The sequence below is a fragment of the Aquarana catesbeiana genome, linkage group LG05 (genome assembly GCF_042186555.1).
Source record: "Aquarana catesbeiana isolate 2022-GZ linkage group LG05, ASM4218655v1, whole genome shotgun sequence".
NCBI classification, from domain to species: Eukaryota; Metazoa; Chordata; class Amphibia; order Anura; family Ranidae; genus Aquarana; species Aquarana catesbeiana.
The window spans coordinates 462,169,961-462,187,116 of NC_133328.1; the positions used below are offsets into that span (position 1 = coordinate 462,169,961).

Genomic DNA, 17,156 nt, shown 5'->3' on the forward strand with positions numbered 1-17,156 from the left:
TGTAGTTCTGGGCACCAGGCAGGTAGTTCTTTTCTACATTTTGCCCTACTGCCAGCAAGCAGCAGGGATAACTTGTCAGGTGGAAGGATTCGGGCGGCTCCACTGCTGCCCAATTGCTTCCACACACGCAGGTAAATCTTGTTCCTAAACCATAAGCGATGTGTATGACGTCACTTCTGGGGCCCTGTTGACAGTTTCCCCAGCCAACGTGTCCAGGAAAGAATGTCATGTAGTGTGATCAGCACTGCATTGTATTCAATGGAGCACAGGGGAGACATGCATAGTCTTTTACATATTGTTACATATCGCCACACAAGCGCACAAATGGGCTCTTTTTTACCAGGCTCCTAAATTCAAAGCAAATTTGTCAAGCCCTGCTTATAACCATTTGTCACAGAAGGTCCCACGTAATCTTTAATCAAGCAATGCAAATTCTCTGTAGTGGCCATCTCTCCTTTACAGTTCCATAGGCATCCAGAATGACCCCAGTTTGAATCAGAAGCACCTGTAAGAAAGGCTACTAAATTACAGTGCAGGGCGCATACATCTAGCCCCCTAATCTACATACGCACGCCAGATACATGGATTTATGAGGCTCTAATTGGCTTCAAAAAAGTGTGGGCTCAGGGCACAGTAAGCCCACCCACTTGTGTGACAATAGCGAATTAATATTCGATATTGTCTTTCTGATTCTCCTCCCAGCCAATCAGGAAGCAGTTCCTGTGACCCGATTGGCCAGGGAGTCTTAGGACTCCCTGGCCAATTCTGTCTCAGGACACACTTCCTGTTCGATTGGGAGGAAAATCAACGGCCAGCTCTTCATTCCCCCTGACTCCGAAGGTAATGCCCTGATCGCCGCCGTCCGTTTCCCGCGTGCGTGCGGGGGGGTTGGTCGATCGCCACATTCCCCTCTGTCTCCCACAGGTGGTGGGGGGTTACAGTCGCAACATTCACGTTCTGTCATTGGGGGGGTGGGGGTGCGATCCCGTGGGGGAGAGGGGGGTTTGGTGTTAGTTTGCCGCCCCCCCAATATATTAAGCATCGGCCGCCACTACTTAATAATGTAATATTGCTTTTATATGGCTAATGGCCATGGTCATATATGGCAAATAAATACAAACACACTTATGCCCCTTTCACATGAGCCCTCCGATCAGGTCCACCTGTCAGTTTTTTAGGTGGACCTAATCAGAAAGTCTATGCATCCCTATGATTTGTGTACATTTACACCTGCCTAACTTCGGGTTTGATGCAGTTGGAAAAAATGGAGGGGGATCCATCCTCTTCTGTTTAGGTAGATTGGAGGGTAGTTTGGTGTTACTGGACAGCGCAGTCTGTTTACTTCTGGCCACCCATAGAGCAGAGCGGGCTCTGTCCATGTCTGCTCTGCAGAAACTGAGCATACATGGATGTGTCATCTATCTGCTCTGCTCAGATCAGCAGGGGATCTGTGAGCAAATCCCCTGCTGACTGAAATGGAATTCACATCTAATCTGTCCCGTGTAAAAGGGGCAATACAATTTAAAAATGCATCACAGCACTATTAGTATAAGCAGATATAAGCAAATATAAGGGATCCAACAGCAAACAGGAAATGATGCCTGGTTTGCTTTGTGGTGATACGTCGTACCTCTAACAGGGTATTGGAGAGAATGAAGGAAGAGTGGTCATTTACCTAGAAGAAATTGTGTAAACCAGGGATTCAGGCTTTTGTTTTGTAATTAAATTGACTTTCCAGATCCAACGAATGTAATTCAGTTATACTTTAACTTATTCCTAGTGTCCCCCAGCAGCCAACTGCAAATCTTAGAGATAACTGAAGTAAATGTTTAAAGAAGTTTATAAAAAAAACTTAAAGCTGAACTCCAGGATGCAAGTTTGGATCACCTATCAGTAGTGTAACATAGGTGTTTTAAATCAAGGGTATAGTTTAGCTTAATATTCCGCAGAAATGTATCCATTTTTTTTTTGTCTCCATGGCAGGTGGTCTTCTACCTGACCTGCTCTGGAATCATTAGGACATGACATCGAGATAGTGTGTCAATTACCTCTCCCCTGGAAAAGCCTTATATATAATGTAATTAATATTCCCTTATAGATAATTTTGATTTAGTATGTAACAACGTATACAGCAGTGTTGTAACTTAGTGGGGTTGTGTTCTAACATCCATGTAATTTGTACCTGTCTTTGTACTCTGTTAGATTCTGCCTTGTTTTTAATCATGTGCTGGCTATTATAGCCTTGTTTTTAAAGGTCATGGTTCAGTCCAGGGCTGGTCAATAATAAAGGATTATATTTAATTCACTTGTTTGTCATTTTATTTTTTTGAGAGATCACCCACCTTAAAAGTTTCATTCTGTATGTATCTCCCAAGTATGTTTTGGGAAAAGACCAAACAGTAGTGTTGGTGATTGGTGTGCTATATCCCTGACATTGTTCATGGTGTGCATGCTCCCCAACAGGAAGTTTGGGAAAGTAGCTCACAAGCAGCTGGATAATGTGGGGATACAATGAGAAGATAATAAGTGTTTTTAAAATTTGTATTAAGATATTGTTTACTGTAGTAGACTAATATATAGACTAATATACACTAATATATATATATATATATATATATATATATATATATATATATACTGTATTTATCGGTGTATAACATGCACTGGCGTATAACATGCACCCCAAGTTTAGGAGGGAATTTTAAGGAGAAAAACTTTTAGGAGGGAAGTTTAAGGAAAAAAACTTACATTTAAACGCCCATCAATGCAGCCTCATCAGTGTTCATCTGCAGCCTTGTCAGTGTCCATCTGTAGCCTTGTCAGTGTCCATCTGCAGCCTTGTCAGTGTCCATCTTTAGGGGGACTACGAGAGCCGCCGGGAATGGCCGAAAGCCACCGAGAGCGGCCGAGAATGGGCGAAAGCCGCCGAGAGCGACTGAAAGCCGCCAAAAGGCTCACAATCGGCGGGGGATCTGCGTATATCAAGCACCCATGATTTTCCCCTGATTTTAAGGGGAAAAAAGTGCGTGTTATACGCTGATAAATACGGTATATACACATTTGTGCAACTAAATCTTCTGTTTTTAATGTGAATTGATAGACAGGGTCAATTTTTTTTTATTTTTGCAGGCTAGCTGGTAAGTGTGCTGGAAAATGTATGTTTGTGTTGTACATTGGCCTTACTGTAATAATAATTATAAACTGGGATGGTTGTCATATTCTTGTATAGCTTGTTCACTGGATTTGGCATGTGAACACATTTAAATGCCTTCAGCTGCCATTGTGCTCTTGCTGGATGTCCAGTGTGTCCCTGTACCTTTAAGGAGGAGTGAGCTCCCTCCAGGCAAACCTGCTCTTAAAGAGAAGATCAGGAATCGCAAAAAAAAAAAAAAAAAAAAAAAATCATACTCACCCTAGATGGCTGCAAAACATATCCCAGCTGCAGCTGTCCCCGCCTGCCAGTCATTGCTCTCTGCTCTGCCCTCCAGTGCTCACTAGTGCACCGGACCGTGGAGGGGGAGTGTCTGGCTCAGGCTCTCAGCAGCTAGCTAAGAGGCTGAGCCAGCTATCAATCCAGGCTTCTGGGTGGATCTTGACCAGCATATGGACCGGCTCTATGACGTCAGCCAACAGTGGACTTTAGTGCCCTGTCAGCAGAAAATGGTCACAAGAGTGCAGAACTAACTGCACTCCTGTGACCCACAGGAGAGGTATGGCCAAGAAAGCATACTTATCTTATAATTTATGCAGTGCTATATGTGCTCCAACTTGGAGACTCTCCAATATATAGTCAGGACTGCAGTATACAGAATATCCTTGAAGTAGGCACATATGTGCAAATGTGTGCATCCAAAACCTCTGTTTTTAATGTGAATTGTTAGACAGGGTCAATTTTTTTGTTTTTTGCAGGCTAGCTGGTAAGTGTGCTAAGAAATTTTTTGTTTGTTTGTGATGAGCATTGCCCTACATGTGCACCTTCCTCCAAACACTACTTATAAATTGGGTGGTTGCCATCTTCTTGTAAAGCACACCCACCCTCCTGTCTGTGTGCTTGCGCTAAGGGCAAATGGATTCTATGAAGTAAATCCTACATGAATCATCTGTCCGTACCCAAGATGGCCACAGCTAGAAATGCTAGGAAGTGCATTCTCAATGTGCTTTCTCAGCAAATAAATAATAAAAATAAAATAAAGCATGGAGACAAGGCCAGATGGATGAGTTTGCTTTGATTATTAAAAATGAATTGAAGAGCGTGTTTGGTTTTGTGGTGCTCAGATGCAGTGTAGTAACACCTAAATGATAAAAGGTAGAGTTTCCTGAAAAATTATAGGGTTGCTGTAAATTGTGATGTGTCAAGAATTTATGAATTCAGAGTTTTTAAGGTCCACTTTCATTTGGTAGTGCAAGGAGCAATAGTAACCGATCTTTCAGAATGATTCTGATTGGTAGATGTTACTGTACTTTGTGCTCCACACTGTGTCTTAAAGCATAACTAACTTCATGAACAAAAATGACAATATATTGCAGCTTACAACTTTTATATAAGGCAGCAGCATTAGCTTCCAAGCTATTAACCTTTTCAGCAAATACAAAAAATACCTGTTGATCTTGGCAGAAATGCAGTACCCTTGTCACTTCCTGGATAATATCTTCCTTCCTAGCTATCTATTGTAAACTACCAATAGCCCTAGCCTCCCCCATGTAATAGAGATAAAGAGATAGACAAATTTGCAGCTCATATCAAAAACAGCAGCCTAGGATGACAACCACGGAGTGATGTAGCCACCCGGGGACAGGAAGTGTGTAATTTGCAGGATTACCAGATCAAGATAAAGTGAAAAAAAAAAAAAAACGGAAAAAGAAGAAAAACTAATGCAGCCACCACACCAAGGACTAGTAAGCTGTAATATATTCCATTTCTTGGTTTCAGGTTTAGATATACTTTAACAAGTAAGGGTAACAGAATTGTTTTGCTAACAGAAATCCTGTTTTTACCACAATGAAGAACCTTACACTGATTGTCCATTCTTGTCACAACCATGAATTCTGCAGAATTCAATAACCTAAAACAGACTGATCAGCTCACAAAATGTCATGATTTTTTTTTTTTCATTCACATGGTTTCCACTAGCACAAACGCTCACGTACAAAATAATACAGATGTAACAGGCACCTACCATTATAAGAGTCAAAACAAAATTATTAAAAGTGAATACTGAGATAATGACAGATGGTTTACATATACTTCAAACAAGAAATATTTCAAATACAAAAGCAGTGCCATATATCTACAAATAGATATAAAAAAAAGTAACTGTACAAACATAGTGGTTCATATACAAATGGTTACACAATTAAGTTCTGATGCTGAGTAAAAGCATTCATGTCACCATACACATTCCTTATTAAAAACGCACCTAAAAGAAACAATGTTTCCCTTTATTAGAGGGCTCTGTGTTTCAAGTCTGTCCAGCAGAAAGAAGGTATCCAGATGTCAACACCACATCTGTGTCCGTAATAATACTTGTAGAAGGATAACGTGGCAAGGACTAGGAATCCCATAGCTTGGCAGCTTCTTGGTAGTGTTTGTACTTCCCATACAAAAAAGAATACAAAGTTTTCATAAATTATATTTCACTAAAAACGCAATCATTCAAAATCCACAGGCTTTCTCCACAAAGCTAGTGTTCACACTTCATAGTACCCAGATGTCAGTATATTCCAACAGTCAGAGGATAGCTGGTCTGAGCAGCATCTAGACTGCATTCATTCCAATACGTTCCATAAGTGCAGTTGTTTGGTGAAAGTGATGGTTGTAAATGTACACTGATTTCAGCTTGCTTTGGGCCTTAAAATCCATTCCGCATGAGGGTTTACATGATATACATCCAGCATATAGGTATCTGGGTCCAAGCAATGTTCTCCTGCAGTGACAAATAACGAGTGATATAATCAGCAAAAGACAAAATCATATTTACCTAATATTTTTTATAACAATCTTGATGCATAATTCTAAAGTCTAATAAATATAAACAAATCTTAATATGAAATTTGGATAGAACAGAAATTGGTTAGATAGTCAGATGTTATAGATGAACTCAAGGCATACTTAAAAGACATAAATAAATATAGCTCTGTAATCATTAAAGTGGTTCTAAAGCCTGAACATTTTTTATTGTAATGCATTCACTGCATTATGTTAAAAAATGTATCAGTGTTGGTATGGCCTTCTCACCCCCTTTTACACTTACCTGAGTCCTGTCTCGAACTAGCACTGTGCCCATCTCCAGAGGCTCTCTCCTCTCTCTCTGCTCATAGAGGTAGTAGCCATTGGCTCCTGCTGCTGTCAATCAAGTCCTGTGAGCAGAGAACAGGGGGCAGGGCTGAGCAGCAATGTGTGTGCCAATAGAAGCACCCAGCCCGGCTGAGGATTGAGTCTGAATGTCTGCCCCATAGCAAGTGATTTGCTATGGGGGCAGACAAAAAAGAGGAGGGGCCAAGAGTAGAGGAGGTTCTGGGCTGCTCTGTGTAAAACTACTGAAGGAAATCCACTGAAGAGTAATTATTACTGTCACCAACACCTAGTTGATTGTTTAAAACTTTAAAGGAATATAGGATGAATGCACTTTAGAGTGTGGAAAGAGGAACCTCAGCTTGTAGCAATGCCCTTAGAGTTACCAGGACAGGAAATTAGGGTAAATCTCTCCAATAGATGCCACAAGGTCCTAGCTCACAGCTTAAACTAGAGCACTCTCGGTCAAAAATGTGATAACTGAGTTCAGTCCTTGAGATGCTAATTGTTATTATAGTTATGTCAATTTTTTTTTTTTTTTTATAGTTATAGAGCAAATAGAAGCACTAATGGCAGAACCAAGAAAAAGTGATGGGAAATCCTTACCTCATTGACTTCAGTGTTTGTCTAATGGTGGAACAGTACATGTTGGCAATATATGTACAGGTACTTGTTGACATCAAATCTTCAAAGTGTATTAACATTATATAGTACAACATTTTCCATTCTAACAACAAGTATGCAACATATGACGCATTATCAGTCTGTTCTAAATAATAACTATTTGTGTTGCACCACAACAACCAATCATTCATCTTTCAGGGTTCAACTAACATTTTCCTATGCAGGTTTAATTTTTTTTTTAATTGTGGTGGAATGACATACACAGATCCCCATGTGGACACTATTAAGGAGCCCTAATGGCAGGAAATCTAATGCTGCGTTTGTTCTCGCTAATTAACTGTAATGTTAAGAGATGAGGTCTGTATATAATACAAAACATCACTGTTCTGTAAGTCAAATTAACTTTAAGCCACAAATATACCTAAATAAGACAGCTATTTGACAACAACTAATAAATAGAAAAATTGGTATGCAGATCATCTGTGCCTGGACACAAATAAAATCTATGACATGTCCCAGGAAAAATCAGCTATAAGAATACTTATGGGTACTTTTCTGACAAACTTGAACATTTAGGATAAAAATAACATGCAGCAGCTTAGAGACACAACTGCACTGCCTCGGGTATTTGTGTTTTATTCTGGCATTGCTTCAGTAATCCAAGTCACTTCACTGTGTAATATTCTCAGGGAGAGTTCTGCCAACACCTAATGCCAACCTTGTGTCTGAAGCCCAGGAATTCCTAATGCCATCTATCAAAGTGTCTTTTTTTTATATATAGAAATATTCTATGCAGAATAAATATGTATTTGAGGAATAAGAGGTAAAATTATACAGTGCCATCCAGAGGCCAAGTGAGGGCCTACAGGGGGGTCAGTGGAATATTTCCTTTCATTTCCAATTAAAGTTAGTTGGGTGGCAATGTGTCTGGACAACATTAGCAACTTGCCTAATTATGTTTACTGCCTGTAGTATTTAATAAAGTGAGGGAACAATAAGGGTTACTAATTCTGATGTCCTACCAAAATACTAGTTTCATGTTTTTTTATGGACGCATAATCTTTTATACTTCCTGAGCTGCTGACTTGAACTATGCAGGTGATGCATTCTGACATCACGTGATATAGTGGGTCCTCCGGTTTGCTAAAAACAGTCTTGGTGACCTGGTTGCTTTGTGTCTACTATGGACTCTGATATGCTTTTATCACTTATTTTTTGTGAGTATACTTCCTTTTATCTACTATTAAAGATACCATTTGGGTAATGCACAAGGCTGGTGCGCTCTCTCTCTTCTTTATCACTTGATATATGCTTTTTTTCGGTTTGTTACATAAAGTATGGAGGCCAGAATGAGCCATGCAAGCAGTGTTTTCAGGTGATTAGCAGTGGTAGCCTTTGTGTTTTTCTCCTTGCAGGCACAGGAGGTACAAAAACTGTAGAACACATAGACATAAGCTGTAATAACAACTAGTCAATAATTCATCATCTCAGTGCTGCAGATGTGCTGGCTCCTGGAAAATAGCAGCTCACTTTGCTTTGCTTGAAAAAGGTCCAAAATTCTGGACACTGCTATTATTAAACAGAAACAGAAAAGGGGCATTGGTAGGAAAAATATTTCAAAAGAATGGGACATGAGGACACTTGGTGTTGATTGGTATATACTATTTACAGTGTTAAACAATTAAAGTACAACTTAGGGTAAAATTTTATTTTTAGTTAGGTATTTATAAGATTTTTATTCCTGTGTGTGCCTATTTGTCCTGTTTACTGTTATCATTGAAAGTGAAAGTAAAAAAAAAATCCAAATTTTGGGTTGTCCCCAGAAAAGTAATAGAGGGGACATTTTCGGGACACTAGTTCTGGTGTCCTGGGGGTCCCCAAGGAATTCCCCTAATTTGCAGGGATTTTCTCTCACTTTCTGTTTATCCTGTGAGACAGGAAGCGAAGATAAACTTCCCCAATGGGACACAGATGGCAAAAAGAAGAAAAGAAAAAAAAAATACTGACAGGGGTTATAACCTTCTCTTACTCTATCCAAAATGAAAAAAAAAGTTTTGCCTATAGTTCTACTATAAAACTGCATGTTTCTTTTTTATGTGTAAAATTTTTAAAATAAAATCCATTGCTGGAAAATACACAAATAAAATCATATTTCCTTATTAAATATCACCTATAAGCCTGGCTTAGAGTCTTATGCCCCACACACGGTCGGATTTTCCTACGGAAAATGTTTGATGGGAGCTGATTGTCGGAAATTCCGACCGTGTGTAGGCTCCATCAAACATTTTCCATCGGAATTTCCGTCACACAAAATTTGAGATCTGGATCTCAAATTTTCTGACAACAAAATCCGTTGTCGTAAATTCCCATTGTGTGTACACAATTCCGACGCACAATGTTCCACGCATGCTCGGAATCAAGCAGAAGAGCCGCACTGGCTATTGAACTCTCGGCTCGTCGTATGTGTTGTACGTCACCGCTTTCTTGACGTTCGGAATTTCCGACAAGATTTGTGTTAGTGTGTGTATGCAAGACAAGTTTGAGCCAACATCCGTCGGAAAAAATCCATGGATTTTGTTGTCGGAAAATCCTATCGTGTGTACAGGGCATTAGACTGCCTCAAATATCAGAAAGTTACAGACTCCACCTCTATAGGTAGGTGTTCGTTCTGGTCATCTAATTCAGAAATAGTTCAGCCAATCAAAAACACTTGCACTGGTTTCATATTTGTTAGGTGGTATTTCATTTATATTAGCTGGGCAAATATATATTGCAAATATCCATTTCTAAATATGAAATATTATTTAATGGGTTAAAATTATCACTCAATCTTAGCTTCATATTGAAAATCTTGCCCTAGTGTGAATAAGGTTTAGGAGGGCAGTATTTTCAATACGGAGCTAATATCAAGAAGAACACAGATACACGGCCTCAAACTAGCAGAAGGAAAGTTCAAAATTAAAAAAGTATTGTTTTACCAAAAGGGTTGTTGATGTTTGGAATGGACTTCATAAAAAAGCATTGTTGATGTGGTAAATGTACACTTACTATGGTTCCTCTACTGGAGAAGTTAGGACCTAGGTATTGCTAGGTGGGAAGGGAGTCATTCTCAGTGCAGTGCTAAATTTGAGTGGCATTCCTTACCTGATGCATCCTTAGCTTCTGGTCTTCACCAGTCCCTGCATAAGTGGCAGTACTTTATTTTTAACAGATATGGACACCTCAGCATAGCATTTTAACCAGGCACATAGATATAAATATAAATACTTTTTACAGAGAGACCCTTAGGGTCCTTTCACACTGGGGCAGTTTGCAGGCGCTGTTGCGCTAATAATAGCGCCTGCAAACTGACCCGAAAGTGCCGCTGCTTTCATTCCAGTGTGAAAGCCCCGAGGGCTTTCACACTGGAGCAATGCGCTGTCAGGATGGTAAAAAAAGTCCTGCTAGCAGCATCTTTGGAGTGGTGAAGGAGCAGAGTGTATACCGCTCCATCACCGCTCCTGCCCATTGAAATCAATGGGACGGCGCGGCTATACCGCCGGCAAAGCGCCTCACTAGAGGCGCTTTGTGGTGGTTTTTAACCATTTCTCGGCCGCTAGCGGGGGGTAAAGCCACCCCGCTAGCGGCCGCATACCGACGGTAAAGCGCCGTTTACAATAGCGGCGCTTTACCGCCGACGCCCGCCCCAGTGTGAAAGGGCTCTTATTTCAAACTAACAATGACTTATTAATCAGTCTGAATGGTACAAGGACACAAGATATTCAACAACACAAATACCTTTGCTGCAGTACTGTTAAAAGGGAATATTGGACTTACAGATACTCCATTGTTCTTTTAAGCGAGGTTTGTACTTATCGCTGATAAAAAAATATTATCATATATTTAATCTTACAATTTCAGAAAAGCTTGGGAGCTTACCTATGTTTCCCCCTATTTCATATAGACTTTGGATTTGCGATTTTTCGGGTGTTCCATGACTGGAAATGCAAGAGAAAAAAAATACATAAATAAATGTATCACTCTGATGGAGAGAAGACTTTGTTGCTTTCTTGCACACTAAATAAGTAAAGCAGCTTATTGTCTAAAATGTCTTGTACCCAGCTGCTGCTATCTTCTTTAAGCTGTATTCTCCAGTGGGCACTATTAATTAGTTCCAGCGTTCTAACCACATGTTCTGCTGCAAAATTGTTTGGTTACTTCTTATTACTATCAAGAATTTGCCCTTCAACAAAGAGCCTTCGTAAATGAACAAAATGGGAAATGCAGATGTTAATGACAATATTGTGGCAGGAAATGCAGGCAAATAAGCGAAAAGGGTCTCTAGAGGAAAGGTACTTCAATGTGGCAGCCCCAGCTATATTTTCATGTGATTCAGATCACAGAAGCATGTTGTGTGATTGATAGGCTTTTATACAGTCAGCCAGAGAAGAGGTTTGACCTTTGATACAGCAGCACAGCAGAAAGGCAGAATATCATTCAGTAAGAAATGATACTCATCTAGCTTCTGTCAACATTTTCGTTTAGGTACAATGAAATACTATTATTCCTGTGCACTACACAGTTTGAATAGAGCAATTACAATACATTCATATTATTTAAATGAATTTGGATATAACATTAAAAATTAAAGATGTTGACAACAGATCTAGCTTTTGTTGCAGACTGGCATGTGGCATGATGAGCAATAAAAAAAAAAGTACAGTAACCCATACCAGCTATTCCTTATTAACATGGCTGCTCTAAACCAATGCGAGGTGACATCTGAGTGGTTTCTAAGGCAAGGTGCACTATACAATCATCATGAATCTTTGCCGTTCCCATCAGGATTCAAATCAGCAAGTAAAGAGTTCCATCTTTTACCTGATTCAGAGAAAAATTCAATCCACAAGTGATATTCCAGTTTAAGGAAGAATACATAAGATTGTTTTATCCACCCACTTCTTGTATATTCTAAACACTTTAATAGGAAGATCTTTTTACCTGAGATCCTATTTTGACATCTGAAATGGTCATTACGGAAGAAAAAACTCACTTTCTCTTCTGAAATCTGGATCAGGAAAACTGAGACTCCTTAAAGCGGTTGTATTGCCCACTTGGTAATTTTTACCTACAGGTAAATCTATAATAAGGCTTACCTGCAGGTAAAATGAGTATCTCCTAAACCTACATGGTTTAGGAGATATTCACCCTTCATGCAGCTGCAGAGGTCGCCGCGGCTCCGGCCACTCACAGCGCCAGAGCCCGCAAACTCGGAAGAAACGCCAAGGGAACATATAAGCCCCCTCGGCAGGCTCTGGGCGAGCTGCAGGAGCTTCGTTCTAAGGCAAGTATTGCATAACGTGCTAGTATGCGGTGCATACTAGCACATTATGCTATTGTCTTGCAGGGTTTTTGTTTTTTTTCGGAGGTTTACTACCGTTTTAAGGGAGTGAGGTATATTAACCCCCCTGGCGGTATTCCCGAGTCTGGCTCGGGGTGGATTTTCAATACCAAAAGCGGTATCCCTGAGCCAGACTCAGGATCGCATCGCAGGATCCTTGTAGAGGTTACTTACCTTGTCCCCTGGATCCTGCGATGCCTCCCCGCTGTGATCTGCGAGCCGCCGTGTCTCGCTTGATTCACAGTGCCGAGCTCCGTTCCCTGCGAGCGTTACGACGCACGGGGACGGAGTTCGGTGCCAAATTCAGAAAGTGAAACACACAGTACAGATACAGTATACTGTAAACTTACAGATTACAGTACTGTATCAAATAATTTCACATCCCCTTTGTTTCTAGTGGTCTGCCCAGTGTCCTGCATGCAGTTTTATATTATAAAAGCTGTTCTTTTTGCCTGGAAACTGGAGATTGTCCATAGTAACCAAAACTGTCCCTTTACATCAAAAGTGGTTTCAGACCAGCTAGAAAACAGCGATAATAAATTAGAATCACTCGCAGAATTGAGTGATAGTGATTTGTGGGGAAATCCGTCATCAAAACACTGAAAGTAACGAAAGCGACAATTCTGCAACTGAGCAAATTTCAGTGTTTTTGATTTGATTACATTATTGAATAATTTTTATTATTATATTATTATTTGTAATAATTATTTATAGTTATTTATTATATTATAATTTTTTATTTCGTTTTTCAAACTTTATCATACCTGGGATGTCTACTAGACTCTTGTTTGGACAGATTTAAGTGAATTATTCCAAAGAATTACAGGCCTATAATATAAAACACCAAATTTCTGTGCAAAATAATGGTAGCACTTTCAGCATCAAAAATCTGAAATAATCATACCGCCAGGGAGGTTAAGCAACTTAAAAAATTATCAAAGTCTTTACCAAGTAACTACAGTCATGTAGTTTTAAAGTATAACTACAGTGGCAAAAATAATTATTTGACCCCCTGCATATTGTGTAAGGTTGCCTACTTACAAAGAAATAAAGGGTCTATAATTGTTATCATAGGTGAATTTTAAATGATAGAGACAGCATATCAACCAAAAATCCTGAAAAAACACATGATACAAATGTTATAAGTTGAGTTGCAGTTCAGTGAGTAAAATAAGTATTTGATCCCCTACCAACCAACAATAATTCTGGCTTGCACAGACTGGCTACAGTATGTGCTCATGTGGTACACAGGTTCGTCCTGTCAATTTATAAAGGTGCTCCTATTGACAAAACCATTGGTAACACAATATGCTACCATGGATTGAAATCCTGCAGCGATCACAAGGTCCCCCTCCTCAAAATGGAACATGTATAGGCCCGTCTGAAGTTTGCCAGTGAACTTCTAAATAATTCACATAAGGCTTGGGAGAAAGTGCTGTGGTCAGATGAAACCAAAATTTAGCTTCTTGGCATCAAAACTCGACTCGCTGTGTTTAGTGGAAGAAAAATGCTGACTATGACCCAAAGAACACCGTCCCTACAGTCAAGCATGGAGGTAAACATTATGCTTTGGGACTGTTTCTCTACTAAAGGTACAGGCCGATTTTGCCACATTGATCCCTGGTTCACACTGACTGCGGGAAGGAAATCGTGCAAGTTCAGCTGAACTTGCAAGATTTCCTTCCCGCATGTCAGTCCCGACTTCGGGGGTGATTTCAGAGACACATGTGTGGGTTTCTGCACAGATGTCAATGGAAATCGCACCTCAAAATCACCAAAAGTGGTACAGAAACCACTTTTGAGAATTGGCAAATGCAGCATCGCACCGTTTCGGACACTGCCATTACCGACAATTGCCACCGCTTTAGCATGTGATTTGACATATCAAATCGCAACAATGTGAACCAGGGCTCATTGGCTATGTATTGTAAAATCTTGGATGAGAACATTCTTCCCTCAGCCAGAACACTGAAGATGGTGCATGGATTGGTCTTCCAGCATGACAATGGCCCAAAACATACTGCCAAGGTAACAAAGGAGTGGCTCCAGAAGAAGCACCTTAAGGTCATTGAGTGGCCTAGCCAGTCTCCACACCTTAAATATATAGAACATTTATAGTTGGTGCTGAAGCTTTGAGTTGCCAAGCATTAGCCAAGAAACCTTAAGGATTTAGAGAAAATCTGTAAAGAAGGGTGGACTAGAATCCCTCTTGAGATGTGTGCAAGCCTGGTAACCTAGTACAAAAAACGTCTTACCTCTGTTTTTGCCAACAAGGGTTTTTCCACCAAGTACTAGGTCATGTTTTGCTTGGGGATCAAATACTTATTTTACTCACTGAACTGCAACTCAATTTATATAATTTGTATCATGTGTTTTTTCTGGATTTTTGGTTGATATTCTGACTCTATCATTTAAAATACACCTATGATAAAAATTATGGAGTGAAGAGGGATTATAACCAAGCCAGGTTTTTATCGCTGTCTTTGTCCCTGGTAAAGACATTCACTCTCTCTAATTCTCATGTTTCCTGATATCATCAAAAAAGAAAGTGTAGCGCTGAAAACCTTTGTTTCTAGCTCTATGTGTATTATACAGTGCATAGGTTGTGTTAGTGCCATCTTGTGGACAATTGAGAAAGTGCAATACATTTACGTTTCATGATCAAGTGGAATGACATGCAAGTGATTTATTGTTTACTTCGGAACTTTAACTCTGACCCACCCACTATGCTCCTGGACATAGCGGCCATTTTAGGTCTCTTGTTCCTGGGACGCGTGAGCCAGAACTCATCACAGCCCTGGGAAATTTGGTGTCCCAATGTCAAAAAGGGAACCCAACCTATTCAGGGATTGGGTACCGAAAACTGGGCATTTTCTCGGGCCAACGACCTGTACCCAAAGGAGAGGATACCTTTGAAGAATGGTTGGAACAGACCACACAGGTATTGGATGACTGGGACGTCCCTGAAACTCAGAAGAAACAGCGGATTACTGAGAGTCTCAAAGGGCCTGCTTCCGAGGCCATTCAAAATCTAAAGCTCAGCAAACAGGACTGTGTAGCCCAAGATTACTTAGATATCCTGCAAGATGTGTTTGGACGTACTGAAAAGGTTTCCGACCTAATTTACCAACTAGAACGCACCTATCAGGAAGCTGGAGAGAAGTTGTCGGACTATATGAGACGGCTGGACAAGGTCATTCATCAGATATTACTGAAGAAGGGACTAGATCCTTGTAAGGTGGATGAAATTCGAGCCAAACAGGTCTTAAGGGGTGCCCAGCCTTTGGACCCCATAACCCTCCAGTTAAGGACTCGCCAAGATGCAGGTATATTAAAGTACCCAGATCTAATTCGGATTGTATGGGAGGAAGAAGCTATTCTGGAAAGATAGAAGGAGAACCTTCAAGAACCAAAGCACACTGTTGGAGTTCGAACAGTTAATGTGATGGAGGATGATTCCCAGATTGAGCTTCTTAAGACTCAGGTGGCTCAGTTGATGGAAATGATGGCTTTGCTGACCATGAGACCCCCAAATCCGCCCAATGAAGGAACAGAAAAATTGAAGAGAGTATCAAATTCCACCTTCAGAAGCAGATCTGGACTTTGTTTCAACTGTGGAGGAGTTGGGCACTTCGGAAACATGTGCCCGAGTCCAAGGGCAGCAGTACAACGCCAAAAGCCGGTGGAAAACTTCAAAGGGCCCCAGCGAAGGAGTCAGCTGGGCGCCCTGTAACTGTCGTCAACTCCAACGAAACCCAAGTTCCCAAAGTCCTGAGAGTAAAGGGAGGAATGAAGTTGAGTGAACGTCCATGGAAGCGAGGAGTCAAGATGCGTTCTAGCGGGCAGAAGAAGCCGAATACTCCGGGTGAATTTCCCCGCAACTTAGTGGGACCCTCTCCAATTATCCCAATCCAGGTAGAAGGAATCTACGCTAAGGCACTATCGGATACCGGAGCACAAGTGACTTTATTATACAAAGATTTCTACATGAAGCATCTCCAGCATCTGCCCCTGCAAAAGTAGGAAGAATTGGAGATATGGGGTCAAGGTACCCAGAACTTTCCTTATGAGGGATATATCCCTATCAAACTCACCTTTGACCCAAGTGTGGCTGGGAAGGCGGAGACTTTCGACACCCTGGCGGTTGTGTGTCCCCGACCCCTGGGGCTCATAAAAGTTCCCTTATCATCGGAACGAATACTGATCTGGTCAGAAGACTCCTAAAACCGCTTGTACAGAAGGAACGTGCTTCAGCCATGAAGATGCATCCCATGCTAACCCAAGTGTACAGGAACATAGTACACAAACAATAGGCCCCACCAGAAGGAGTGGGAAAAGTTTGGCGTTTGGACCGAAATGAAGAACTGCTACAACCGGGTGAAGTGGTATGCATGAGAGCCTCTGTCAAGTTGAGTTGGAGACAACCTGGTCCTTTCATTGTCTTGGAGACGGACACTAGGGAAGAAGATGTGGGGTATGCCAAGAGTTCAGAGCACAAGATCCGGTTGGAGGAAGACAAACCTTTTCGGGAAAGGGTCAGGAGGATCCCGCTGGGAGATCTTGAAGACCTCCGAGAACAGCTGGCTGAGCTGAAGAGGACTGGGATTATCAAAGAGTCCAGGACTCCATACGCCTCTCCGATAGTGGTGGTGAGGAAGAAAAATGGGTCACTCCGGCTGTGTATCGACTACAGGACTCTGAACCGACGGACCATTCCTGATCAATACACTACCCCCCGTATAGAAGATGCCCTACAGTGCCTGTCAGGGGCGAAGTGGTTCAGTGTATTAGATCTGAAGAGTGGCTATTATCAGATCCCCATGAGTCCTGAGGATAAGGAGAAGACTGCTTTCATCACCT

The 17,156-nt window shown here is 41.0% G+C and overlaps 1 protein-coding gene across 2 annotated transcripts in view; it reads right to left on the reverse strand.

Annotated features, from left to right (window-relative positions):
- Positions 1–5,077: 5,077 nt before the first annotated feature.
- ARHGAP28 (Rho GTPase activating protein 28) overlaps positions 5,078–17,156 on the reverse strand; it is a 217,929-nt gene continuing 205,850 nt past the window's right edge. For both annotated transcript variants that reach the window (XM_073631379.1, XM_073631380.1), the window contains exons 14-15: positions 10,835–10,893; positions 5,078–5,924 (exon numbers count right to left, since the gene is read on the reverse strand). In XM_073631379.1, coding sequence (XP_073487480.1) covers positions 5,833–5,924; positions 10,835–10,893 — 151 coding nt within the window. In that variant the 3' untranslated portion in view covers positions 5,078–5,832. The remainder of the gene's footprint in view (positions 5,925–10,834; positions 10,894–17,156) is intronic.